General features: G+C 34.5%; 1 protein-coding gene across 6 annotated transcripts in view; it reads right to left on the bottom strand.

Moving 5' to 3' along the window:
* Positions 1-27,161, bottom strand: part of LRBA (LPS responsive beige-like anchor protein) — a 781,419-nt gene that overhangs the window by 645,054 nt on the left and 109,204 nt on the right. For all 6 annotated transcript variants that reach the window (XM_019441290.2, XM_019441289.2, XM_019441291.2 and 3 more), the window contains exons 6-14: positions 26,960-27,081; positions 26,748-26,874; positions 25,955-26,074; positions 24,032-24,178; positions 11,485-11,682; positions 11,147-11,280; positions 8,665-8,773; positions 8,205-8,357; positions 980-1,148 (exon numbers count right to left, since the gene is read on the bottom strand). In XM_019441290.2, coding sequence (XP_019296835.1) covers positions 980-1,148; positions 8,205-8,357; positions 8,665-8,773; positions 11,147-11,280; positions 11,485-11,682; positions 24,032-24,178; positions 25,955-26,074; positions 26,748-26,874; positions 26,960-27,081 — 1,279 coding nt within the window. The remainder of the gene's footprint in view (positions 1-979; positions 1,149-8,204; positions 8,358-8,664; positions 8,774-11,146; positions 11,281-11,484; positions 11,683-24,031; positions 24,179-25,954; positions 26,075-26,747; positions 26,875-26,959; positions 27,082-27,161) is intronic.

Here is a 27,161-nt window from a genome sequence, read left to right as displayed (position 1 = left end):
TGATTTCAAGCAGCAGCCCTCAATTTGTATCAAGGTACTGAATCCAGCCTTGCTCTCAGATCATGTATTTCAGAGGTGGGACAGGTTTCCATGCCCATGTACAGGCAATCAGAAAAATACCTGCCACATAGACTGGACACATGATACAATCAGAGCCAATGAGCAGCAAAAGACTTTTGCTGGAAATGTTCAATACAGGCAGACACTCTTCTGCTGGACTTGTAGTTTTAAGGTTGTGAAGGTGGAGTGGCTGCTAAAGGGAGAGAATACATGAAAAGAGCCAACAAAGAAAAACTGGGAAATGGAGAGAGACAAACTGGGTTCAAGAGCCATATTCTGAATCCTTGCACCATGTTTTACTAAAAATGCCAATTTATATGAGGTGATTAACAACACCCTTTTACAACAACAGCCAATTTAAAATAGGTTGTACTTACAACCAAAAGATCCACCATTTGTCAAAATTTTTATTTTGATCCCTCCCATAAATTTCTGACATGATGAATGAATATTATCTTTCCAGTAATTTCCTGATTGATTATACAGGGAAATAATCACTGAAATTTTATAAGTTCATTATATTATTTATTAGAAGTAGATACTCCCCTACTTCCATAAGAAATCTCCATTTCCCAAAAAACATGGTTTTTAATTATTCTCATTATGAGAATTAGCTTCTGCATCAACACCATATGCTAATATAAAATTTCTTCACATTTTCAGTGCCTTAATATACACTCTGCAAACAACTTATACCAGCAGCAGTAGCATTCTTCTATAAAAGTAGCTGGTTTTTATTTTAAGTAGCGAGTTATTAACCTCTGTCAATCACAATTCAGTACAAACTATTAAAATTATCGGTAAGATTAAAATATAATTTTGCCATGATGATATTCAGAAAAACTTCAGGAATAATATATTATTGGTTAAAACAAAGAAAAACAATCTATGACAAAATATGTAGGCTGAGATAATATACCTAATCCTTTTGGGGTGATACCACTTCGATCCTGAGGATTCACTGCCCAGTAGTAGTACTTCAGTGTATGCATGATGAGAAGCACTGTTCCAACTCTCCGAATGGCATTATATATGTTGACTGTACCAATGAATTCCGTGGACAGGTAAGTATAGAGTGTCAACTGAACCTAGAGAATCAAAATGAAGAGCTTACATCAAAGAAGCAGCCCAGCATTTTACCCATTTCCAGTATATGTTCAGGCTAGTTGCGTGGACCATACTTTTTCCATGAAGATGCTGAACTTGATGGCAACAAGTTACCATGTTAAAAGGTAACAATAATCACAGGCGCATGCATATATACACACGTAAACACACACGTTCCTTATAAAACTAAACCAAGTAAATGCTTCTTTAAATAGTAGCATTATAAAGTAATCATCCCAAAATATATCAAATTTTTACAGCTATCCCATGAAAATAACTAATTCCTAATTAATTAGCACTTACTCATAAGCATATATAACTTATTTGTATAGTAAGTTTACTCTTCATACTATGCACAATTGTTTTAAAAAACTGGAAATTTTCTTGGTTTTGCAGAAAATTAGAAGCTAGAATAACTCAAAGAAGAAAGAAAAAAGTAGGAATAACCTGAAAGGGGGAAAGGCAGAAGTCAAAAGGGATAGAAAATGTAAAGCCTACCTTAAGAAATACTTATTAAAAAAACAGAATTCTGTTATAACAGCTCATTGCTACAAATATAATCTTAAGATTATAATTTCTCAACATGTTTATCAGTTTTATCCTCTAATTAGAAAAGGATTCTAAAGGGGAACCTGGGTGGCACAGTTAAGCATCCAACTTTGGCTCAGGTCATCTCACAGTCTGTGAGTTCGAGTCCCGCATCGGGTTCTGTGCTGCCAGTGCAGAGCCTGGAGCCTGCTTCAGATTCTGTCCCCCTCTCTCTCTGCCCCTCCTCTGCTCACGCTCTCTCTCTCTCTCTCTCTCTCAAAAATAAATAAACATTTAAAAAAAAAAAAAGGATTCTAAAGGGGCACTTGGGTGGCTCAGTCAGTTAAGCATCCAACTTCAGCTCAGGTCATGATTCCACTGCTCGTGAATTCAAGCCCCACTTCAGGCTCTGTGCAGACAGCTCAGAGCCTGGAGCATGCTTCAGATTCTGTCTCCATCTCTCTGCCCCTCCCCCCCCAATAGAAAAAACAAAACAAAAAAATTTTTAAATAATAAAAAGGGTTCCACTAGTCTTATTTCCAAATAAATCATCTCAATAAAAACATAAAAACTTACTAACTTCAAAATATAAGCTCTTATTATTATTTTAAAAGAGAGAGTGTCCAAGTGGGGGAGAGGGTAAAGAGGGAAAGAGAATCTTAAGCAGCCTGGGATCATGACCTGAGCTGAAATCAAGAGTCAGATGCTCAACCGACTGAGCCACCCAGGCACTCCTAAGCTCTTAATATATAAAGAAACACAGGATAAAGAGTGGCAGAGTCTGAACCACCTAAAATTGAAGCCTAATGATTATAGCGTAGAATACTATACATATGGTATATTCCAATGACTCGCAGAAAAATAATATTATTTTCATGCAGCTAATATCATTCAAATGGACAGGCCCAGTTTACTTGTCATTGAGGCTATTTAACACTTTGTCACAACATTTTCTTACACCATTCACAAAAAAAAACTCAAAATGGATGAAGGACCTGAATATAAGCCATCAGCTGCAGCAATTTCTTACTTGACACATCTTCAAAGGCAAGAGAATTAAGCAAAAATGAACTACTGAGACTTCATCAAGATAAAACTTATGCACTGCAAAGGAAACAATCAACAAAACTAAAAGGCAACTGACGGAATGGGAAAAGATATTTTCAAAAGACATATTGGACAAAGGGCTAGTATCCAAAATCTATAAAGAACTCACTAAACTCCACACCTGAAAAACAAATAATCCAGTGAAGAAATGGGCAGAAGACATGAATAGACACTTCTCTAAAGAAGACATCCAGATGGCCAACAGGCACATGAAAAGATGCTCAATGTCACTCTCATCAGGGAAATGCAAATCAAAACCACACTGAGATAACACCGGTCAGAGTGGCTAAAATAAACAAATCAGGAGACTACAGATGCTGAAGAGGATGTGAAGAAACGGGACCCCTCTTGCACTGTTGGTGGGAATGCAAACTGGTGCAACCACTCTGGAAAACACTGTGGAGGTTCCTCAAAAAATTAAAAATAGATCTACCCTATGACCCAGCAATAGCACTCCTAGGAATTTACCCAACGGATACAGGAGTGCTGATGCATAGGGGCACTTGTATCCCAATGTTTATAGCAGCACTTTCAACAATAGCCAAATTATGGAAAGAGCCTAAAGGTCTATCAGCTGATGAATGGATAAAGAAGTTGTGGTTTATATATACAATGGAATACTACTTGGCAATGAGAAAGAATGAAATACGGCCTTTTGTAGCAATGTGGATGGAACTGGAGAGTATTATGCTAAGTGAAATAAGTAATACAGAGAAAGACAGATACCATATGTTTTCACTCTTATGTGGATCCTGAGAAACTTAACAGAAGACCATGGTGGGGGGCGGGGGGGGGGGGGGAGGAGGGAAAAAAAAGTTACAGAGAGGGAAGGAGGCAAACCAAAAGAGACTCTCAAAATCTGAGAATAAACTGAGGGTTGATGGGGGGGGGGGGGCGGTATGAGGGAGGGGAAAGTGGGTGATGGGCATTGAGGAGGGCACCTGTTGGGATGAGCACTGGGTGTTGTATGGAAACCAATTTGACAATAAATTTCATATTGAAAAAAAAATACTTTGTCACATGGTTGAAATTCTTGACGATGCTATTTAAATCATTTAGAAAATATTTACATCCAACTATGCATAATGATGTATTATGGAAATATAATGTCATACACACTGTCCCTCAGTAGATGAAATCCAGTTGAGAAAATGAAAAATAGACATAAATTTAAGTGAAAAACAAACCTATTAAAATATAAAGATGACTTAAGAAAATTATTTTTAAAAGCATCTGGAATTAACACATTTATAAAGGGGCGTCTGAATGATTCAGTAGGTAGAGCACACTTTGTCTCAGAGTTATAAGTTGAAGCTCTGCACTGGGTATAGAGATCACTTAAAAATAAAACCTTAAAAAAAAACAAGAAAGAAAGAAACAGAAGTGTGTAATTAACTACAAAATGAGTAGCAAACACTTATTAGAAACTATCAATTTGGAGGCCAGAGAAATTATTATAAGATAAGCAAAAAAGCCTAACTAATAAAACAGGTATTAAGGTAGGCTTTGAAAATTAGTACTAAGATAGGTAGACAGAACCAAAGACGATATTTCAAACAGGGAAAATGGTAGATCATACAACAGGCTTCCCAAGATCTAGAACAATGCTCTTCAAACCTGATTGTGCATTAGAATACCTGAAAAATATTTTTTTAAATGCTGATGCCTGGGCCCTATCCCAGACCAATTAAAAAACACAATGTAGGGTGGAATTCTGATTTTGATTTTTTAAAAAAAACAAAACAAAAAAATAAAACCTCTCCCAACAGGTTCTATCATCAGCCAGGACTGAGAACCACTGCTCAGGCATAATGTTTTTAGCATAATGTTTTACCCACTGAGGATAACTGAGTTTTTAAGCTAGAAAGCTTAGAAAAGAGTACTGACATGAAGACTTAATGCTAGAAAAGAGACTACTATATTCTGAAAACAACTGGAAGCTATTACACATTTGGGGGCTAAGAAATGATCTGATGAGAGTTATAAACATAAAAATTCTGGCAAAAAAAGTCATAAAAATAGGAAAAACTGAAGAAAGTCAGTTTATTGAGAATAATACTGTAGTAAAAGAAAAAGGCTTTAATAACACATTGACATGAATAAGAATGGGGACAAGATTATTCATATGCTAACAATGAATAAACACTCCTCATTTACTTATTATGTAATTTAGTAACCATATAAATTATATGTGTTAATATCAGTCTTTCTCATTACATTCTATGAGGGCAAGAATTAGAGCTGTCTTCTTCTCTGAATTAGAGCTGTCTTGTTCACCACAGTATCCATAGTGATAAAACAGTTACCCAACAAATGAAAGTAACCTTCCATTAAGCACCCTTTTCAAAAGCAAAGGTTGATTCATACATATATGCCTTCAACTTTGGTAACCACAGGTGAAATTACCATGAAGCTAATGAAGTTTAAACTTTATGCTCACTCATCCATACAGGTTGTCTGCAAAACCCTAAACCTCATTTGTATGCATTATGTCATATTCTTTTTCCTCAAAATTTCCACCCTCCCTCTAATTATATAACATTCAGACCAAACAAACATTGGAAAACAAAACAAACCTGGCTAGAACTATCTTTATAATAAAATTAAGGTAGATTTAACCCCTTATGGATATACAAAGCAAACAGCTAAAACAGAAGGAAAGTTTAATATTAACATAACCATTGTAATTTCTAAAAAGGAAATTAAAGAAAATTATTAACCAAGAAAAGGTAAGAAACAGAGTGCAGTAATACCAGGAACCTAAGAAAATGATATAATGAATTTTTTTTAATATTCCTCTATTACTAAGTATCTAATAAGAGGCTTTTTGATCACATCAAAAGAGATCCAAAGCCTTACAAATATGCTGCTTAGTGGACAAAAAAAGTGTCCGGTAAAAGGTTTAAGAAGTAACCTGAAACAATCTTGAAAAGAAACAAGATTGAAGGTCACAGAAGAGAAAGAGGTCAAATTTGAACCCAGAGATTAAAAGGTACAGCCTCCAGCTGCCTCCTCTGATTATTTCCAAATGGCAATCACAGTCAGCAGCTGTTTTTCTCTTTAACATTTGAAAAGACCAACTGAAAATAAGATACTATGACTCTAGAAAAGCAAAAAAGTCTGAATTTTTTTCCAACAACTAAAATAAGTACCTGTTATTCTAAACTAAACAATGATAAACATTCCAAGTGGATCAAAAGGGAGAAGGGGAGATAGGAAATTAACACGTTTAAAATAATACAACGTCTAACAAAAACTTCAGATAGGGCATATACAATTATGCAATTTAATAAAAATTTGTTTCAAGTTCTGCTTAACACTACCACTATCAATATTCTTAAGATTTAGCGAAGGTTTATTTATATACTTTATTACAAATTCACTTATATTCATTTAGAAGTAATCGGTTTGTTGTTATAGTGCTAAATAAATTATTGTACACAAATATAATTGTATATAATAATTTAAATTCATGTGAATAAAAATGATTAAATGAGACCAGTATACATTAGAAGCCTTCAAAAATGGTGACATTTCAGCTATTTCTGAAGAATTAAACTCACAAATATGTATACATACATATATACACATTGATATGTACGCATATTTGCAATAGAACAGAGCTACAATTGATAGGAAATATATTTACATTGGAACTTTCCAGCTTTGATTTATATTTAGCAAATGAAAGTCAAATATAATTTGTATTTAACAGAAAATAAAGATTATAGCTGTTTTTTCAAAATACTGGCACTGCTTGGTAAGAATATGCAATGGGAAAAAGTCTCTTCAACAAATGGTGCTTGGAAAACTGGACAGCAGCATGCAAAAGAATGAAACTGGACCACTTTTTTACACCATTCACAAAAATAAGCTCAGAATGTATTAAAGACTTAATGTGAGACCTGAAATCTTAAAAATCCTAGAAGAGAGCACAGGCAGTAATTTCTCCGAGACTGGCCATAGCAACATTTTTCTACCTATGTCTTCTGAGGCAAGAGAAATAAAAGCAAAACTACACTATAGGGACAACATCAAAATAAAAAGTTTCTGCATAGCAAAGGAAACGATCAACAAAACTAAAGGCAACCTACTAAATGAGAGAAGATGTTTGCAAATGACCTAGCCAATAAAAGGTTAGTATCCAAAATATATAAAGAACTTACACAACTCAACACACCAAAAAAACAAACAACCCAATTAAAATTGGGCAAAAGACACGAACAGACATTTCTTCAAAGAAGACATCCAGACGGCCAACAGACACATGAACAGACGCTCATCACTCATCATCAGGGAATTGCAAAATCAAAACTACATGAGTTATCACCTCACAACTGTCAAAATGGCTAAAATCAACAACAAGAACCAACTGTCAGCAAGGATATGGAGAAAAAGAAATACTCTTGCACACTTAGTGGGAATGCAAAATGGTGCAGCCGCTGTGGAAAACACTATGGAGGTCCCTCAAAAAATTAAAAATGGAACTTCCCTATGATCCAGTAATCAACCTACTGAGAATTTTTCCAAAAAATACAAAAACACTAATTCAAAAGGATATATGCACCCCATGGGGCGCCTGGCTGGCTCAGTCTGGACAGCATGTGACTTTTGATCTCAGGATCATGAGTTCTAGTCCCACATTGGGTGTAGAGACTAAATAAATAAATATTCTTTTAAAAAGTAAAGGAATACATGCACCCCTATGTTTATAGCAGCATTGCTTCCAACAGTCAAAATGTGTAAGCAGCCCAAGCGTCTACCGATGAATGAATAAAGATGTGGTACATATATATATAATCAAATATTATTCAGCCATAAAAAGGAATGAAATCTTGCCATTTGCAAGGACATGAATGGAGCTACAGAGTATAATGCTAAGTAAAATATGTCAGTCAGAGAAAGACAAATACCATATGATTTCACTCATACGTGAAATTTAAACAAAGTAAGTGAGTAAAAGGGGGAAAAAAAACATAAAGACAAACCAAGAAACAGACTCTAAACTATAGAGAACACACTGATGGTTACCAAAAGGGAGCTGGGTAAGGGGATGTGTGAAATAGGTGGTAGGGGTTAAGGACTGCATTTGTTATGATAGCACTGGGTGATGTATGGAATTATTCAATCACTATACAATATACCTGAAACTAATATAACATCGTATTTTAAATGTGTTGGAATTTAAACTTCAAAAAAAAAATACTGACACTGCTTTACAAAAGAAAGAAAACACTTATTTGCAAATATATCTAAAAAAGAAAAAAAAGCTTAGTCAAAAACTGCAATCTACTAAAATCGTATATGACAACATATAGAAGAATAAAAGAAAACCTCATTATTATAACTGTTCTCAACTACAAAAAGTTAGTGAAGATAGTAAAACAAAACCAATATATTACCTTGGCTGGAGTATGAATCCATATAGCTGGGTTAAGAAGAATGTGATCACACAATTGTTTGAGTAGGGGCATCCCATTCTGCAGATTACTCAGATATTTTGAAAATGCGAGACAAAGTTCAAGTACTGCTCTGTTAACATGGGATTTGGAAGACTGAAAAGAAAAAAATAGATGAAAGGTCACTACCAATACAAGGCAAAGTAAGTACATTAAAGGTTCTCAATACCAGAAAAAAGTTGGCCCACAAACTGCTAAAAGTTAAAGATGCCATGAGACTCAATGCCACATTTCTCTAAAAAAGCAATGGAAGCAAGGTAAAACAACAAAAGGTTATTTTAATTTTGGTAATTTTACGTAACCAAGGAGACACACTTGCAGAAAGAATTGCTCAACCACTTAGGAGACCAAATCCATGCCCTCAAAATTAAGAACAAAATATATAATGCATCTCATACTTTACCTTTTCAAGACTATATCCTATTACCAAGAAGCCCTTGCAGGCAAGCATCTGCTCCTGCATAGCAATTGAGTTCTTCAACAATTCCATGATAAAAGCCAGCAAAGTTGAACTGCAACAAAAACAACAGGCAACAGTCTGAAAAACTTACTCTTTTAAAAAAACAAGGTGGGGAGGGGGATTAAATAGATGCAGGCTTTCATCTATCTTAATAAAAAGTTCTCTATTTCAAGGAAAATGAAGTTATAAAATTGTCTCCAACATTATTTGGGGACTGGAATTTGAATGCAGGATTAGGACTTAATTATTTATTTCACATACTTTATCATCAACCTACTAATAAGTCAATTACTTACAAACAACATGAGAAACATATATAAACTGAACAAAAATTAGCAATGTCTGAAAACAAGTAATAAAATGGCTAACATAAGTATATTAAGGCCTTAAAGAATAGATATAACTTAGATTAGCAAGTATATTCAATTTTAGAGAGTTAGAGGCCAGAGGCAAAAGACACATGGAGCAAATACACTAGGAAAGAAATACTTAGAAATGTGTTAGGGCTCCAGACTAGCCTGGTTAATGAAGAAGATAAAAAAGTAAATTTGGAATTTACAAACCGAAGTCCTCAAACACTAATTCAACAATTTTGTACATTATCCCAAAAGGAAAATCGTAATTCTGTAGTCAGTTGAGAAGACTTTTAAAACTGAATAGGGGCTAGGGCCATGCTCCTACCCTCACTTTTAGAGATACACAAAATGGAATGGAATGAAGATCACCTGTTACCTCCTTCTCAAAGCCTCTGAGATACCCCCACAAACAAAAGAAGCCAACCTCCTCCCTCGACACAAGTGCTTTTAAAACTGTCAGCAATTTTGGGGTGCCTTCGCTCAGTCCGTTAAGCGTCCGACTTGGCTCATGTCATGATCTCATGGTTTGTGAGTTTGAGTCCCACGTTGGGCTCTGTGCTGACAGCCTGGAGCCTGGAGCCTGCTTCACAGATTCTGTGTCTTCCTTTCTCTCTAACCCTCCCTCACTTGTGTTCTGTCTCTCTCTCTCTCGAAAATAAATAATAAACATTAAAAAAATTTTTGTTAAGTCTTCATTTTCAATAAAGATAAAAAGTTTAAAAAAAGAAAGGGAGAACCAAGAAAAAATAACTGAGCTCTGTTACAGAAGTTTCAGACCAGGACACATAAAAAAATTAATGAAGTAGCAATATGTCAAGGATAACTTTAATTATTTTAATGTAGACAATAAATACTTGATTTGATATCTCATTCATTTAAAAAAAAAGTCATTTTGTTGCCTAAACATTTCAAGAGAATTATTACATCATGAAATACATACATTGATTAATTGATATCAAATTACACAAAATCAGGGAATTCTAAAAATGAATAATGAAACACTCATTTACTCAAATAATACATTAAACATAATTACTAGTCTCACTAGAATATACAGCCATGAAAAATTCATTTAGACACCCCCTCCAATGTTTTATATTATGTCCTCTTATATCTTTGCCTTTTTTAGACTCTATACTGTAAGAGACAAATGTGTCCAACATACAATCTAGTATTTTCAAAAAGACCAAATGTAAATAATAAATAACATCATTAAAAACTTCAGTTTTAGGGGCGCCTGGGTGGCGCAGTCGGTTAAGCGTCCGACTTCAGCCAGGTCACGATCTCGCGGTCTGTGAGTTCGAGCCCCGCGTCAGGCATCTGGGCTGATGGCTCGGAGCCTGGAGCCTGTTTCCGATTCTGTGTCTCCCTCTCTCTGCCCCTCCCCCGTTCATGCTCTGTCTCTCTCTGTCCCAAAAATAAATAAAAAAACGTTGAAAAAAAAAAAAAAAAAAAAAATTAAAAAAAAAAAAAAACTTCAGTTTTAATTTAGTTATATGCAATAATTAAAATGAAAAGCTAAATCCCCCATAATGAATCACTGCCATGTAATAATCTAAAATAACTTTTTAAATCAGAATGATAGACAAAAATGTATTCACTTTTGCTAAATCATTATTTCTAAATTTATTCTAAGAGAAGTTTATTATATTTTTTACAGCTTCCATATTTCCTACTGATAAAGAATTTAGATTACTACTACCTTTTTTTTTTTTTTTTTTTTTGAAAGTAAGAGAGACTGCAAGTGGCACAAAGGGGCAGAGGGAAAGAATCTTAAGCAGGCTCCATGATCAGCACAGAGCCCGACATGGGGCTCGATACCACCACCCTGATATATCATGACCTAAGCCAAAACCAAGAGGTGAATGCTCAATCATGAGCCACCCAGATGCCCCTAATACTACTATTACTGACAGGAATTTGTAGTAACCTTTAAAATTCACAAATTTCTTTACGTACATTCTTTTAACCCTACCAACAAATTTAAAAGGCAGAAAAAATATTGCTCAGCTCAACAGTAATAAAAGTCATCCTCACATCCACTTCAAGAACAAAATAATGGCACTCACCATATAGTCAAGTCAACCTCATCAGATAAATATTGCCTATAATCCAACTGTGCAAAAAGTGGAAACAGCACTTGTACTCCTCCAATTGAATGCATAGCACTTTGAATGGAATGTGTTAAAACTGCTTTCACATCCTTGTAAAACAGAAAACACAGTAAAGATTCCAATGATTTCCTTTCCCAAACAATAAAAAAAGCCTAACAAGAACAATACCTTATATCACATTTATTAATAGAAGCTACCTAATATACCTCACTAAAATTTACCATGAAAAATATTCTTAAAAGATTATATATAAAAAATAAAAAATAAAAAATAAAAAATGTCATAGCTAGTACCTGGAGCATGAGTGCATGCGGTGAATGAACAAAAATTGAAGGGTTGTCCTTAGGGGATGATTCAAGGCAGAGCTGGGCATCTGTAGCACGTGGATTGTACGTGAATGCAATGGCACTAGAAAGTTTGCCATCATACAAAAGAAGTTTGTGATGCTCAGCAAGAAACAGATCACTTTCCGCTTTGAATTTAAATGTACCCTAAAAATAAAGAGTAAAACAGTTAAAACAGTATACCACAAAAAGAAAATCTAGATACAAATCACCAGATACAAAAATTTAAGGAATGTATCTTTAATCATTTTCCTAACAATATCAAGTAAGAAGAGCCCTGTTTCATTACTTCTTTAGTGGACTGTATTCATTTTAAAGATACAATGAAAATCAAGTCGGTATTAAAACCTTACATTTGGGCCGCCGAGGTGGCTCAGTCGGTTAAGCGTCCGACTTCGGCTCAGGTCATGATCTCACAGTCTGTGAGTTCGAGCCCCGTGTTGGGCTCTGTGCTGACAGCTCAGAGCCAGGAGCCTGTTTCAGATTCTGTGTCTCCCTCTTTCTCTCTCCTCCCCCACTCATGCTCTCTTTCTTCTCAAAAATAAATAAACGTCAAAAAAAAATTTTTTTTTAACTTACATTTAAAAAGTATAAAACGTAGTGTCCTATGGCACATATTTTATCATTTTTTTCACTGTACTTTGTCTTTTTGGATTTTTTTTTTTTTTTAAGAGAGAGGAAGAGCGTGAGTGGGAGAGAGGGACAAAGGGAGAGAGAGAAGGGGAATCCCAAGCAGTTTCTGTGCTCCGTGCAGAGCCTGACACTGGGCTCAATCCCACAACCCTAAGATCATGACCTGTGCCCAAAACAAGAGTCACTCAACCAACTGAGCCACCCAGGTGCCCCCTTTTTGGATTTCTTTAATTGTGGTTATTAACACAGTACATAAATGTACCATCTTAAACATTTTTTTTTAATTTTTTTTAACGTTTTTTTAATTTATTTTTGAGACAGAGAGAGACAGAGTATGAACGGGGGAGGGGCAGAGAGACAGAGGGAGACACAGAATCGGAAGCAGGCTCCAGGCTCTGAGCCATCAGCCCAGAGCCCGACGCGGGGCTCGAACTCATGGATCGCGAGATCGTGACCTGAGCCAAAGTCGGACGTTTAACCGACTGAGCCACCCAGGCGCCCCAACATTTTTAAGTGTACAGTACAGTAAGTAGTATTAACTATATGCATATTGTTATATAACAAATCTCTAGAACTTTTACATCATGTAAAACTGAAGTTCAGTATATATTTAACATCTCATTTCTACCACTCCCCATTCCCTGGCAACCACCATATTCTACTTTCTGATTCTGTAAGTGTGACTATTTTTTGTAACTCATGTAAGTGGAATCCTAGCATACTTTTTATTTGCTTATTTCACTTAGTATCATGTCTCAAGCTCGACTACATGGTAGCATGTGTCAGAATTTCCTTCTTTTTAAAACTAAATAGTATTCCACTGTACATATATACATTTTATCTATTCATGTGTCCATGGACAATTAGGTTGCTTCAACCACTTGACTATTGTGAATGATGCTACAATAAACTTGAATATGAAAATATCTCTTTCAGATCCTGCTTTTAATTCTTCTGCTCAATCATAGGGTAATTCTAATCTTGATTCTTGAAGAACCACCATACTGCTTTCCATAGAGCCTACAGCATTCTACATCTCCACTAAACATCCCCATATATGCATTCCACATATGCACTAAACAGTGCATACGGGTACATATTTCTCCATACCCTAGCCAATACTTATTATTTTCAGTTTTTTTATACTAGCCATCCTAACGTGGTATGAGGTGGTATCTACTGTAGTTCTGATCTGCATTTCTCTGCTGATTTGTAATGTTGACCATCTTTTCATGTTTGTTTGCAATTTGAGTATCTTCTTTGGAGAAATGTTTATGCAAGTCTTTTGCCCACTTTTTTAGTGGGTTATTTGGAGATTTTTGTTGTTCAGTTGTAGGACTTCATTATAGATTCTGGATATTAACCCTTTATCAACTATATGGTTTTGTAACATGTTTTCTCATTTCACAGTTCACCTTTTCACTCAATTCCTTGATACATAAAAGCTTTGACATGCCAAAGATTCTGAGATGGAAGACCCATTTGTCTATTTTTATCTTTGTTGCCTGTTTTGGTGTCATATCCAAAACATCACTGTCAAACTCAATGTCATGATGATTTTCCTCTGCTTTCAGGTAGGAATCTTATGTGTCTTAGGTTTAGGTCTTTAATTCATTTTGAGTTAATTCTGATATATGTTGTAAAGTAAGGATCAAAATTCACTATTTACTGTGTAGATATCTACTTTTCACAAATCCAGGTTTTAAAAAGACTAGCCAGGGGCACCTGAGTGGCTCAGTCGGTAAAGCGTCGGCTCTGGCTCAGGTCATGATCTCATGGTTCCTGAGTTCAAGCCCCCACGTCGGACTCTATGCTGACAGCTCAGAGCCTGGAGCCTGCCTCAGATTCTGTGTCACCCTCTGTCTGCCCCTCCCCCACTTGCACTCTGTCTCTCACTCTGTCTCTAAAATAAATAAACATTAAAGAAAAAAAATGTTTTAAGACTATCGTTTCTCCATTGTGTGTGGTGTTTGCATCTTTGTAGAAGATCATTTGAGTATATGTGCAAAGATTTATTTCTGGACTCTCAATTCTGTTCTATTAGTCCATAGGTCTACCTTTATGCAAGCACCATAATGTTTTGATTACTATCCCTTTGTAATATGTCTTGAAATCGAGAAATGTGAGACTTCTAATCATGTTCTTTTTCAAGGTTGTGACTATCTGGAGACCCTTGAAATTTCATATAAATTTTAGGGATTTTTTTTCCATTTCTGCAAAAAATACTATTTGGATTTTGATAGGAACTGTACTGAATTTGTACATCATGTTCAGCAGTATGCATTCTTTAACAATTGCAAGTCTTTCAATCCATGAACCGAGGGTATCATTCCATTTTGTGGCTTCTTTGATTTCTTTCAACAATGTTATAGACTTTTCAGTGTACAAGTCTTAAGCCATCCTTAGGTAAGTTGTTCCTAAGTATTCCTTTTTTATGCTTTTGTAAATTAGATTGTTGTTTTATTTTCCTTCTCAGGTTGTTCACTGTTGTTATAGAGAGAAACAGCTGATTTTTGTTCTTGGCTTGTATCCTGCAAGCTTGTTGAATTTATCAGTTGTAACAGGTTTTCATTTAGAATTTTCTACATATAAGATCAAGTCATCTGTGAAAAGATAATTTTACTTCATCCCTTCCAACTGGGATGCCTTTTATTTCCTCCTCTTGACTAACTGCTCTAAGACTCCGAGGACTGTGGCCTACAGAAATGGTGAGAATGGGAATCCTTGCCTTGTTCCTGTTCTTAGAGGAAAAGCTTTCAGTCTTTCACTAATGCATATGTCAGCTGTGGGCTTTTCATATGTAGCCTTATTATTTTGAAGTAGTTTCCTTCACTAGTAATTTGTTGAGTGTGTTTATAATTAAAGAATAAATTTTGTCCAACAGTTTTTTTGCATCAATTGAGATGACTGTGTGGTTTGTGTCCTTTACTCTGTTAACATGTATATTGCAATGATTGACTTTCATATGTCCTCCATTCCAGGACTAAGTCTCTGCTGGTGACAGACTATGATCCTTTTGGTGTGCTCTTGAATTTGCCTTGTTAGTATTTTGTTGAGGATTTTTGCATCAAAATTAACCAGGGATACTGGTCTATAGTTATCTTGTAGTGCCTTTGGCTGTGGTATCAAAGTAATGCTGACCTCCTAAATTAAAATGAGTTTGGAGGGTGTCTGGTGGCTTAGTCAGCTGAGCATCTGACTCTTAGTTTCAGCTCAGATCATGACCTCACAGTTTTGTAGGGTCGAGCCCCGCGTCAAGGTCTGCACTGACAGTGCGAAGCCTGCTTGAGATTCTCTGTCTCCCTCTCTCTCTGCCTCTCCCCTACTCATTCTGTCTTTCAAAATAAATAAACTTTAAAAAGTTATGAGTTTGGAAGTATTCCCTCCTCTTCATTTTTTGAAAGAGTTGAGGAAGATTGTTGTTAATTCTTCTTTAATGTTTGAATACTCCAGTGAAATCCTATGCAGTACACAGCTTTTCCTTATTCAGAGGTTTTGGATTATGGATTCAATTTCCTTAGTACCTACAGTCTCTTCAGATTTTCTCTTGATAGGCAGTGTGTTTCCAAGAATATCCATTTCTTCATATTATTCAATTTGCTGATATAAAATTGTTCATAATAGTCTCCTAATTCTTTTTAGATTCATGGCATTAGTAATAATTCTTCTTTCATTTTATTTTTTTTCTTCTGTCATTTCTTTTAGTTATTAGGTCTTCTCTTTTATCTTAGTCTAGCTAAGAACTTGTCAGGTTTGTAGATCTTTAAAAAAAACTCTTAGTTTTGTTAATTTTTTTTTCTATTATTGTTCTAGTCTCTATATCATTTATTTCTACTTTGAATTTTTATCACGTCCTTTCCTCTGATAACTTTGGGATTACTTTGCTCTTCTTTTTCTAGTTCCTTGAAGGGAAAAATTAGTTATTGATCTGAGATCTTCCTTTATTCTTTTTAAAGGACTATAAACATTCCTCTTGGTATTGCTTTCCCTAAATCCCATAAAGTTTGATATGTTGTTTTCACTTGGCTCCAGAAATTTCCTGGGGATTTCTTTGACACACTAGTTGTATGAGAGTGTGTTGTTTGATTTCCACAAATTTGTGTATTTTCCAGATTCCTTCTACTATTGACTTAATTTTATTGGGGCAAAAAAAAGTATTTGGTATTATGATTTCAGTATTATTAAATTTGTTAATTTTGTGGCCTAATATGTTGTCTATCCTGAAGAATGTCCCATAGGAGCTTGAGAAGGATGTGTATTCTATTGGTGTTTGGTGGGGTGTTCTGTATGTGTTTGTTAGGGTCCAACTGGTCTACATTGTTGTTCATGGTCTCTGTTTCTTTAGTAATCTCTCTAGTTGGTCTATCCGTTAATAAAAGGGTTTTGAAATGTCTTACCATTATTGTGTTAATACATACTTCTCCCTTCAATTCTGTCAAGGTCTGTTTCATATATTTTGCAGCCATAAAGTTAGGTGTATATATTTTTAATTATTGTATCTTCCTCGTGAATTGACACTTTTATCATTATATAATTTCCTTCTCTGAGTCTTGTAACAGATTTTGAAGTTAAGTCTAATTTGGAGGAGCGTCTGGGCAGCCCAGTCAGTTCAGTGTCTGACTCTTGATTTCAGCTCAGGTCATGATCCCAGAGTCAAGGGATTGAGCCCCGTGTCAGGCTCCACAATGAGTGTGGAACCTACTGAAGATTTTCTCTCCCTGTGGCCCTCTCCCCTGCTTGCACTCTCTCTCTCTCTCTCTCTCTCTCTCTAAAATGAATAAATGAAGTCTATTTTTTCTGATATACACATGGCCAACCCTGCTCTCTTTTGCTTACCATTTGCATGGGCTATCTTCTTCCATCCCTTCATATTCCATATTAGACCTATGGTGTCTCTCTTATAGACCAAAGACAGTTGGGTTTTGTTTTTTTAAATCCATTAGCCAATGGGTGATGGGTATTAAGGAGGGCACTTATGATGTGCACTGGCTGTTATTTTTAAGTGACAAATCACTAAATTCTACTCCTGAAACCAATATTACACTCTATGATAACTAACTAGAATTTAAATTAAAATTTAGGAGAAAAAAATCCATTTAGCCTATTTCTTTTAAGTGAGAAGTTTAATGCATTTACATTTGAAGTAGTTAGCGACTCACTATTGCCATTTTTGTTCACTATAATTTGCTAATTGACTTCTTTTATATGCCAATGATTGTTGGTATTTATATCCCTTTCTCCTTTTGTGTTAAGTTCTATAGGTATTTTCTTTGCCATATCCATAGGAATTACATAAAACATCTTAAAGTTATAAAACTCTATTTTTTCTTTACTTTTTTTAGACATTTATTTATTATTGAGAGACAGAGAGAGACAGAGCATGAGCATGGGAGGAGCAGAGAGAGGAAGAGACAGAATCCCAAGCAGGCTCCAGGCTCTGAGATGTCAGCACAGAGCCCGATGCGGGGCTCAAACTCACAAACCCGTGAGATCATGACCTAAGCCGAAATCGGACGCTTAACCAATTGAGCCACCCAGGCATCCCTATAATATTCTACTTTAAGCCAATAACGGCTTAAGTTCAATCACATACAAAACCTTTACACATTTACATCTCCATCACCCGATTTTATGTTAGTGATATCAAAAATTACATCTTTTCATATTATGTATAGATTTAGATTTTTATGCTTTTTCTCTTAAAGTGTGTATCAGAATTAAAAGTAATTTACACAGGGGCGCATGGGTGGCTTAGTTAAGCATCTGACTCCTGGTTTCAGCTCCGGTCATGATCTCACATTAAGTTCAAGTCCCACATCGGGCTCCATGCTGACAGTGCAAAGCCTGCTTGGGATCTCTCTCCCACTCCTTCTTTCTCTGTCTCTCCTGATTTCTCTCTCTGTCTCAAAATAAATAAATAAACTTTAAAAAAGTGATTTATGCACTAACATTACAAGATTACAAGATTCTATATTTGCGTATATATTTACCTTTACCACAAAGCTCATATTTTATCTTTTAAATCATACTTGTTTTTTTTTTTAGGTTTATTTTTCTGGAGAGACAGCATGAGCAGGGGAAGAGGCAGAGAGAGACAGGAAGAGAGGATCCACAGCAGGCTCTGTGCTGAGAGCAGAGAGCCCGATATGGGGCTCAAACCCACAAATCATGAGATGACTTGAGCTGAAGTAGACTGAGACACCCAGGCGCCCCTTAAACCATATTTCTAAGTAATCACAGACAAGGATTTTTTTCTTTAGTTTAACTATAACCACTTAAAGCTAAATGGAACATCTTTTCCAACAAAGACTTGCTGGATTCAACTTGTGAATTCTGCTTCAATACTGCTATAAAAATAAAATGTAAAACATGCTAAGACTGCCTTTATCTTTCTGACTTTTACACAAAACATTTTAAAAGCTTTAATATATTATTTTTCTAAAATTTCTGCCCCCTTGATAAGCAGTTAATAAATCTGTAAGCATTGATTTAATATTTTTTAATTTAATGAAAGCTGATTACAAAGGGAATTTTAGCATAAGTGAAATAAATGCTTTTAAATAATAAATACTTTTGAGGGGAAATGTCATTTGGGCAACCTACAAAAGCTAACCTATTTACCAACTTACAATATACAGACATATAATATGGGAGATTATATAATTCATTTTCCAAAGGCAGAAACTAAGAAAGTCTAAAGAAATAAGTGATTTCTTTGAGTCCACAAAGTTAATCTGTGGCAGAGTAAAGATCAGAAACTAGTTCAATTAAACAAATAATTTAGCCTGTGCTACTATTCAAAGTACAGTATGTCAACATTAGCAGGTAAAAATTTTGAAAACAAATAGCTAAACATTTTTTCTATTTTGTTTGGAATTGAGGAATAAATCACTACCACTAACGAATCTAAACAAAACTAAATCTAAAACTAAAACTAAGACTTTCACATATTTCAGGAATTGCTGCTAAATTTATAGAAACAATATTCATGTGTAAATACTATTTGATATGATTAATTAAAATAAAAAAATACCCTTTCAAAGTACTTAAAGCAACATGGTACTTCATCAAACACTAAGACAATATGAAAGAAGTATTTAACCCTTCATTTCTTTTGAAATATTTATTATTTTAATCTTTAAAGCACTGAATCAATTGCAATTGCCTAGAAGCAATCCTGAGATTGCTGGTTTTCCATATCCCTGCTACCTTAAGTTATAAGGGGTTCTCTAAAACATGGATTATACAACACAACAGATTTCAACAGTAAAAAATCAAGCAAGAAGTAATTCTAGGATCATCAATTTCTCACATAACATGATTTTCAGTACAGTTTTATCACTATCTGACCATACTTATGAGGAAAAGATGACTCAAATGTTAGAGATGACTACTGATAAGATTTCTGACCTAGCACTAATACCAGCAGTTATTTCTACACATTTACCATTAAGATGCCTTTCTGGACCTCAGTATACTTCATGGATAAGAATATAAACTATGACCAAGTGTGATTATCCTGGGAACAAAAGGTTGATTTAACAATATCTGAACAATTTAATATACTATATTAATAAAAACAAAAGACAACAATCGTGATCATCCCAAAAGAAGCACAAAGAACATACGACAAAATCCAGCAACGTTTCATGATGAAAACACTCAACCAGACTAGGAATAAAAGTGAACTTCCTCAAATAAACAAAGAACATCTACAAACAGCAAACACCATACTGATGGCAAAAAAAAAAATGGAATGCTTTTTCTCCTAAGATCAGTAAAAATACAGGGATGTCTGCTTTCAACACTTTTCTTGTTTTTTCTTTTTTAATTTAATTGCAGTAAAACCACTTAACAGGAGATCTATCCTCTTAACAGATATTAAGTGTACAATACAGTATTTTTATAGGTACAATGTTGTACAGCAGATCACTCGAACTTGTTCACCTTGTATAACTGGAATTTTATACCCACTGATTGTCAATTCTCCTTTTCTCTCTCCCCCAGCCCATGGCAACCACCCTTCAATTCTTTGTTTCTATGAGTTTGATATTTTAGATATCTCCTATGAGTGGAATCATGCATTATTTGCCTTTCTATGACTGATATATGTGTCTCCCTCTCTCTCTGCCACTCCCCTGATCGCACTCTGTCTCTCTCTCTCAAAAATAAATAGACATTAAAAAAAATTTTTTTACAGATACTAAAAATAGCCAAAACAATCTTGCAAAAGAACAAAGTTGGAGGACTCACGCTTCCTGACTTAAAAAATGAATTACAGAGGTGCCTGAGTGGCTCAGTCGGTTAAGTGTCTGACTCTTGATTTCAGCTCAGGTCATGATTTCACTTTATGAGTTTGAGCTTCGCATCGGGCTCTACGCTGACAGTGCAATGCCTGCTTAGGATTCTCTCTTTCTCTCTCCCTCTCTCACTGCCCCTTTCTCTCTCTCTCTCAAAATAAATAAATCAACTTAAAAAACTGTATTACAAAACTGCAGTATTCAAGACTGTGTTCTACTGGCCTAGGGATACAGTTGGATGAAACAGAATTTAAAGTCCAGATATAAACACTTAGATTTAAGACACATAGTATCTATACTCATACTGACTGTAAACTATGTAAACACTTCAATTAAAAGGAAAGATTATCAGAGTTGATCAAAAAGCAAAACTCATTTTATAAAATTCAATATGTCTCTGATAATAATTCTCAGGAAACCAGAAATGGAAATTTCTCAACTCCATAAAAGGCATCTATAAAATATGTATGATTGCTTTCCCCCTAAAATCAGAAACAACACAAAAATGTCTATTCTCACCGGTTCTATTTATTTATACTGGTGGTCTTAGTACAAAACAAAAAAGGGAAGAGGCATAAAGACTGGAAATGAAGAAATAAAATTTACACTCTATAATAACATATGTACAGGAAATCCTAGAATACTCTAGTGAAAGTAATAGCAAATTTAGCAAGGTCAATAAACAAAATTCAACTATACACTAGAAACAAATAATTAGAAACTGAGACTTGAAATACAACTTATTACTTGAAAAACATTAAACACTTAAGAATACATTTAACAAAATGTATATATCACCTATACAAAGAAAACCAAAAAACAGTGCTGGAAGAAATTAAAGAAAACCTAAATAAATAGATACATCATATTCACAGGCTGGAAAAATTGGTATCAGTAGGATGGCCAATTCTTCTCTAATTGATCTAATATTCAATATAATACCAAATAAAATCCCAGTAGACATTTCTCTAGAAATTGATAAGCGAGTTCTAAAAAATATATCTGGAAATGCAAACGGTTTAGAAAGCCAAAACAATTTGAAAAAGAAAAATAAAGTGAGGTTTCAGACTTCCTGTTTTCAATGCTCGCTGTGAAACTAACATTAATCAAGATAATACAGTATTGGCATAAGAAAGACATATAAGTCATTGAAATATAAAGATGCCAAGGTAAGGCAATGGAGGAAGAATGCAATTTATAAAACAACAGTACTGAGACACCACGGTGTCCATATTGGGTGGGGGGGGAGGGAAGAACCTTGACCCTTGACACAAAAAATAACTTAAAATGGATCACAGGCCTAAACAAAAATGCTGAAACTGTAAGAGAAAAACACATGAGAAAATCTTTCCAACCAATCTGTTCTTCAAAAGACACATTATGAAAACAAAAAGGTGGAGCACCTGGCTGGCTCAGTCAGTGGAGAGTACAACTCTTGATGTCAGTTCAGGTCATGATCCCAGGCTTCTGGGATCAAGCCCCACACTGGGCTCCACATTGAGCATGGAACCTGCTTAGGATTCTCTCTCTCTCCCTCTGCCCCTCTCCCCCACTCATACTCATTCTCTCTCCTAACAAAAAAAAAAAAAAGGAAGGAAGGAAAGAAGAACGAAAGAATGAAAGAAAGAAAGAAAAGTTTTAAAATAAAGAAAGAAAATAAGACAAGACACAAACCGGGGGAGAAATATTTGTAACTCATACCTCTGATAAAATTCTTGTATCCAGAATATATAAAGAAATCTCAAAACTTAACAATAAGAAAACAAACAACCAAACAAAAAATACACAAAAGATGTGAACACACTTCACAAAGGAACATACAAAAATGATCGATAAGCAAAAAAAAAAAAAGATGCTTGGGATCTCTACTCATTATAATAAGCAAATTAAAACCAAACTGAAATACGGCTACATACTCACTGAGATGCCTAATATTAAAAAGACCAGCAATACAAGATGCTAAGGATGTGGAGCAAGTAGAAAGCTCATATACTGCTTATAGAAATGTAAAATTATACAACTACCTTGGAAGAGAGTTTGGCAACTTCAGTTACCATATCAGTTAGTAATTCCACTCTTAAATATTTATGAAATAAAATTATGTGGCAGCACAAAGATTTATACACCAATATTCAGAGCAGCTTGTTCATAACAGCCCAAAACTGGAAATAACCCTAATGTCCATCAATAGAAGAATGCATTAAAAAATTGTAGATATGGGGGCATCTGGCTGGCTCAGTCAATAAAGCATGCGACTCTTGATCTTGGGGTTATAAGTTGGAGCCCCATGATGGGTGTAGTGGTTAGTTAAAAAAAGGAATAAAATCCTTTTTAAAAAAACTGTGATATATTAATACAATGGAATGCTACTTAGCAATAAAAAGAAAGAAACTACTACAACATAACAACATGGGATGACTCTCACAAGAAACCAAACTCTAAGGAGCACATGCTGCATGATTCCACTTACATAAAACCTTAAGAAAAACAAATCTACTCTAGTGACAGAAAGCAGATTAACAGTTTCTCTCAAGAAGAATGCAGTGGAGTTAGAGAAGTGGAAGTAACTGACTGGGAAGGGGCACAACTGAACATCTGCAGGAACAGAATTATTCCATTTTTTTAATGTTATGGTAGTTACACTTTTGTCAAAACTAATTAAAATAAAAATATACTGAATGTAATGGTATGTAAATCAACTCAGGAAAACTGGTTTTGTTTTCAGAAAAACAGAGCAGACTAACATGCTCCCGGAAACCAAACTAGAGTAACAATGGCTTAACCCAGAGATTCCCATTTTTTTTTTTTAATGTTGATTTATTTGGAGCAGGGGAGGGACAGAGAGACAGGAGAGAGAGAAAGAATGTCAAGCAGGCTCCTTGATGCCAGCACAGAGCCCAACACAGGGCTCGAACTCAGGAACTATGAGATCAATGTCCTAAGCTGAAATCAGAGAAGTTGCTTAACCAACTGAGCCACCCAGGCACCCCACAAATTTTCTTAGTTCATGACAGTCTTAGCATTGCAGTAACTGTTTATGGTGCTTTAGATCAAAATAAATACTACTAAATAATTTGGTTCAAACAACTTTATATTTTAATAATTTAACAGCCATTTGAAAGAATTAAGGAACAAGTCAAAAGAAAAAATGTCTCTTTCATTATATTAGCAAAATTAGTTATTAATTTTTATGCATATTGAGCACTGCATGAACTCTCTCAAGTTTGGAATCAGATTTCACACCATCATCCTCATTTCCTTTTCCACATTAATTTCCACATAGTACTTGTTTTTAATCACAGTAACTGTTGAAAATTTAGTTATGCAAAAACTGACATCATCAAATGTAGCATGAATGTAAGTTGAAACTTGAGCTAGTAGTATGCATAGAGGCCCACACGACAAGTATACTGTGTTTCCCTCAAAAATTTAAAGTATCCTTCAGATTCCTGTGACTTCCCTGTAGTGTCCCTGATTACTCTTTCAATTTTGTCCCATGCATCACCTACCTTTAAATCAATTTCAACTAACACTGGTTAAGCAATGAACAGCAAGTAAAGTACCTTATATCCCAGTCCCAACTGATAAATAGCAAAAATCTGAGCAGCATTAAGAGCTTCACTAAAAAGGTAAACTGCAGTCATCTGACCACAGAATACTCTATTTGCATCTGCTGTTTCTGACGAGCCCAGGAAACATTTGTCAAAGGTCTGTGAAAGAAAACAGATTGTATTAAAGAAAAAACAACAATATCTCAAGAAATAATAACCTATATTGATTAAATGTTTCAGGATAAATTTTGGTATAAATGTTTCATCTGTTCTAATCTGGCTAAATTAAAATAACTCATTTAGCATTTCACTTAATTCATTATTATCAAGTGTAGAGATCAAGAAAGACATCATAAAAAAGGAGAAAGCCAAAGTTTTCCAGGGTACAATAAATAAAATCTGACGACAAAGTGTATGTAAGAAAGAAGAGTCAAAGAAATCATGATGGATTCTGAAGGTTCATACTTGAGTAACCAAAAAAGCAAATGGAAGAACAGTCTTTGTTATAAGAAGGAAAATCATGAGTTACGTTTAGGACATAATGTGCCTTTCGGCGAGTTAATATGTATGGAGCCAACATGAATGGAGAAGCAGGGTTCTGTAAGTTTGGTGAGAAGTTAAAATTGTAAAGACAGACTTTTGCAGATATCAAGGTATAGACAATGGGTGAGATCATGGAATACAATCTCTCAAATATGTAAATCCAGAAAAGCAGATGCATGTATCTCTTCTAACGTTAAAAACAAAAAAAATTCTCTTAATCTAGGTTACAAACCACATTTTAAAAATCCACGTGTCCACAAAGAAAGACTAAAGTTCTTCACATCCCTTTAAATGGTTATGCAACAAAAAAATCATTAGAAAGAATGTTGAAAAATAAATACGTATTGATATTAGGGAATACAGAAAAGTTGTTAACATTTGGCTTCTCAAGACAATCCACCTAAGTCAAATCACTGCTTCACATGCTGGTGATCTTGGCAAATTACTTAATCTCTCTGTGCTTCAGTCTCCTTACCTGTAAAATGGGAGATTATAATAGTACTTATCTTGCAAGGTTGGTGCTTTTAGAAAATAAAGGTATTTATTACAATGCTTGGAGTACAAGAAGCACTCAATAAAAGTTAACATAAGGAAAAAACAGGCCAAAAAACAACATATATATCTGATGCCCTTTTTGTGCTTTCAAAAAAAAAAAAAAGGAGAGCTAACATTTACTGAGCACTTACTCTGTACAAGGCACTCTACTAATTAATTTGTAAACAGTATCTCATGTAGTTATCACATTAACCTTCTGAGATACGTACTATTTTACACCCATTTTCAGGTGGAGAAAACTTAGGCCTAATAGATTAAGGTCATACAGTCAGTAAGTGACAGAGCTGGGATTCAAACCTAAGACTATCTGTTACAAAAACCCAAGCTCTTAAGATTATCATTACATAATACATAAATATGCGTAGCATAGGATATAAAAGAAGAATTTAATGGTGAATGGTGTAATGGTTTGTAATCATTTTCCTATTTATATTTTTCAAGTTTTCTATTTGAAAATGTAATTGGTGGGGAAAAAAGAACATTTTAATTTAATTCCTATTGAAAATTTTAAATTTAATTTGAATTGTACATATCTTTTCCTCAATCCTGAAAAAATTATTACATAATAGTTATCTATAACAGCTATGAATTATTTGCAAAATTTATAAGCATGTATCATCCTACTCATTCATAAAAATGATCAGAATTCTGCTGTAGAGCTCCTAACTATACCCATTGTTACCTATAAATGCTCATCTTTACCCTATCCAGAATAATTTTTTAACAAGGACTCAACATTCTAGCCAAACTTAACTCTGCCATTGTGGTATTCTAAAATTTATACTCAATGTAAAATATATTTTTCATATTTTAAAATAATTTTTTCAAACCACTTACATCACTGGTGTTGACAAACCATGTTATCTCTCCATAGGAAGCTAGCTCACCATTCACATAACATCGAAGCTCACTGTTCTTCCATCGGTTATAAATGTGCACTATAGTTACCATATACCACTGAATAAGTAAAAAGTTTGGGAAAAAAAGGATTATGATTCTTGAAATAACTCAACCACACTCAAAATAACAAGTAAAACTTAAACTATAAGTTACAATTAAATATAAAAATAAAATAAATATCAATAAAATAGTATCAATATTCAACCTTTGGAATATTTAATCAAGGGAACTCTCAATACATAAGAACTTACTGTGAAATTACCTTTCCAACTCTTTACTATGAAAGTTTTCAAATATATCCCAAAAAAGTTAAAAGTTTAGTACAAATACCCTCTTTTCCACCATCTAGATACCACAATTGTCAACATTTTGCCACATCTGTTTTACCTATTTATCTATATGTACATACATTTTGCAGATGAACCATTTATTAATCTCTAAATTTTAAGGTACAAAAGAAAACACATATTACTACTACTACTACTAAAGTAACTTCCATTGATATTGTCTCATTGATATTATCCCAATACTCTATGAATAACAAAATATCATTCTTTTTATTATCCAAATCAGGGAAGTTAACAATTGTCCAGTGACTTATACTTCATTTTCTGAAACAGAATAAACAGAGTTGTGATCTACCACATGTTATGTCATTAATATTAAAACAAAGCATTTTGAAGGCTAGTATAGCTTGTTAAACTAATTACGACTTACTAACATCACATACCTTTTGTGGCTTAAAATCAAATTTCACACAGTGTTGAAAGCCTTTTCCTTTTGACTTTATTGAGGTTATAATCAAACAGCCCCCAACAAAGTGAGCAGAGTAACCAAGACCTTTGCTGGTTCTGAAACTATAAAGAATAATTTTCATTTTACCTCTAAATATTCTTTCATTCTCAAAGGAAGATAGTAACACTGACTTATAAAAATACATACCAATATAAATAGGGTTTATCCTTATCCACATTGATGTTATTCACAGGATCCATTCTTAGCCAGGTATGAAATGTAAAACCATTCTGGTATGGCCATTTGGCTATAGGAGGTAATGCAATGGCCTAAAGAAAAACATTGAGTTATTAATTCACGTGAAAAATTTTATTACTGAAATCAAGAAAATGAGACTTTACAATGCTAT

The sequence above is a fragment of the Panthera pardus genome, unplaced genomic scaffold, assembly GCF_024362965.1.
Source record: "Panthera pardus isolate Hobbes unplaced genomic scaffold, ASM2436296v1 HiC_scaffold_13, whole genome shotgun sequence".
Taxonomy (NCBI): Eukaryota; Metazoa; Chordata; class Mammalia; order Carnivora; family Felidae; genus Panthera; species Panthera pardus.
This window is presented reverse-complemented; position numbering and strand designations above follow the sequence as displayed.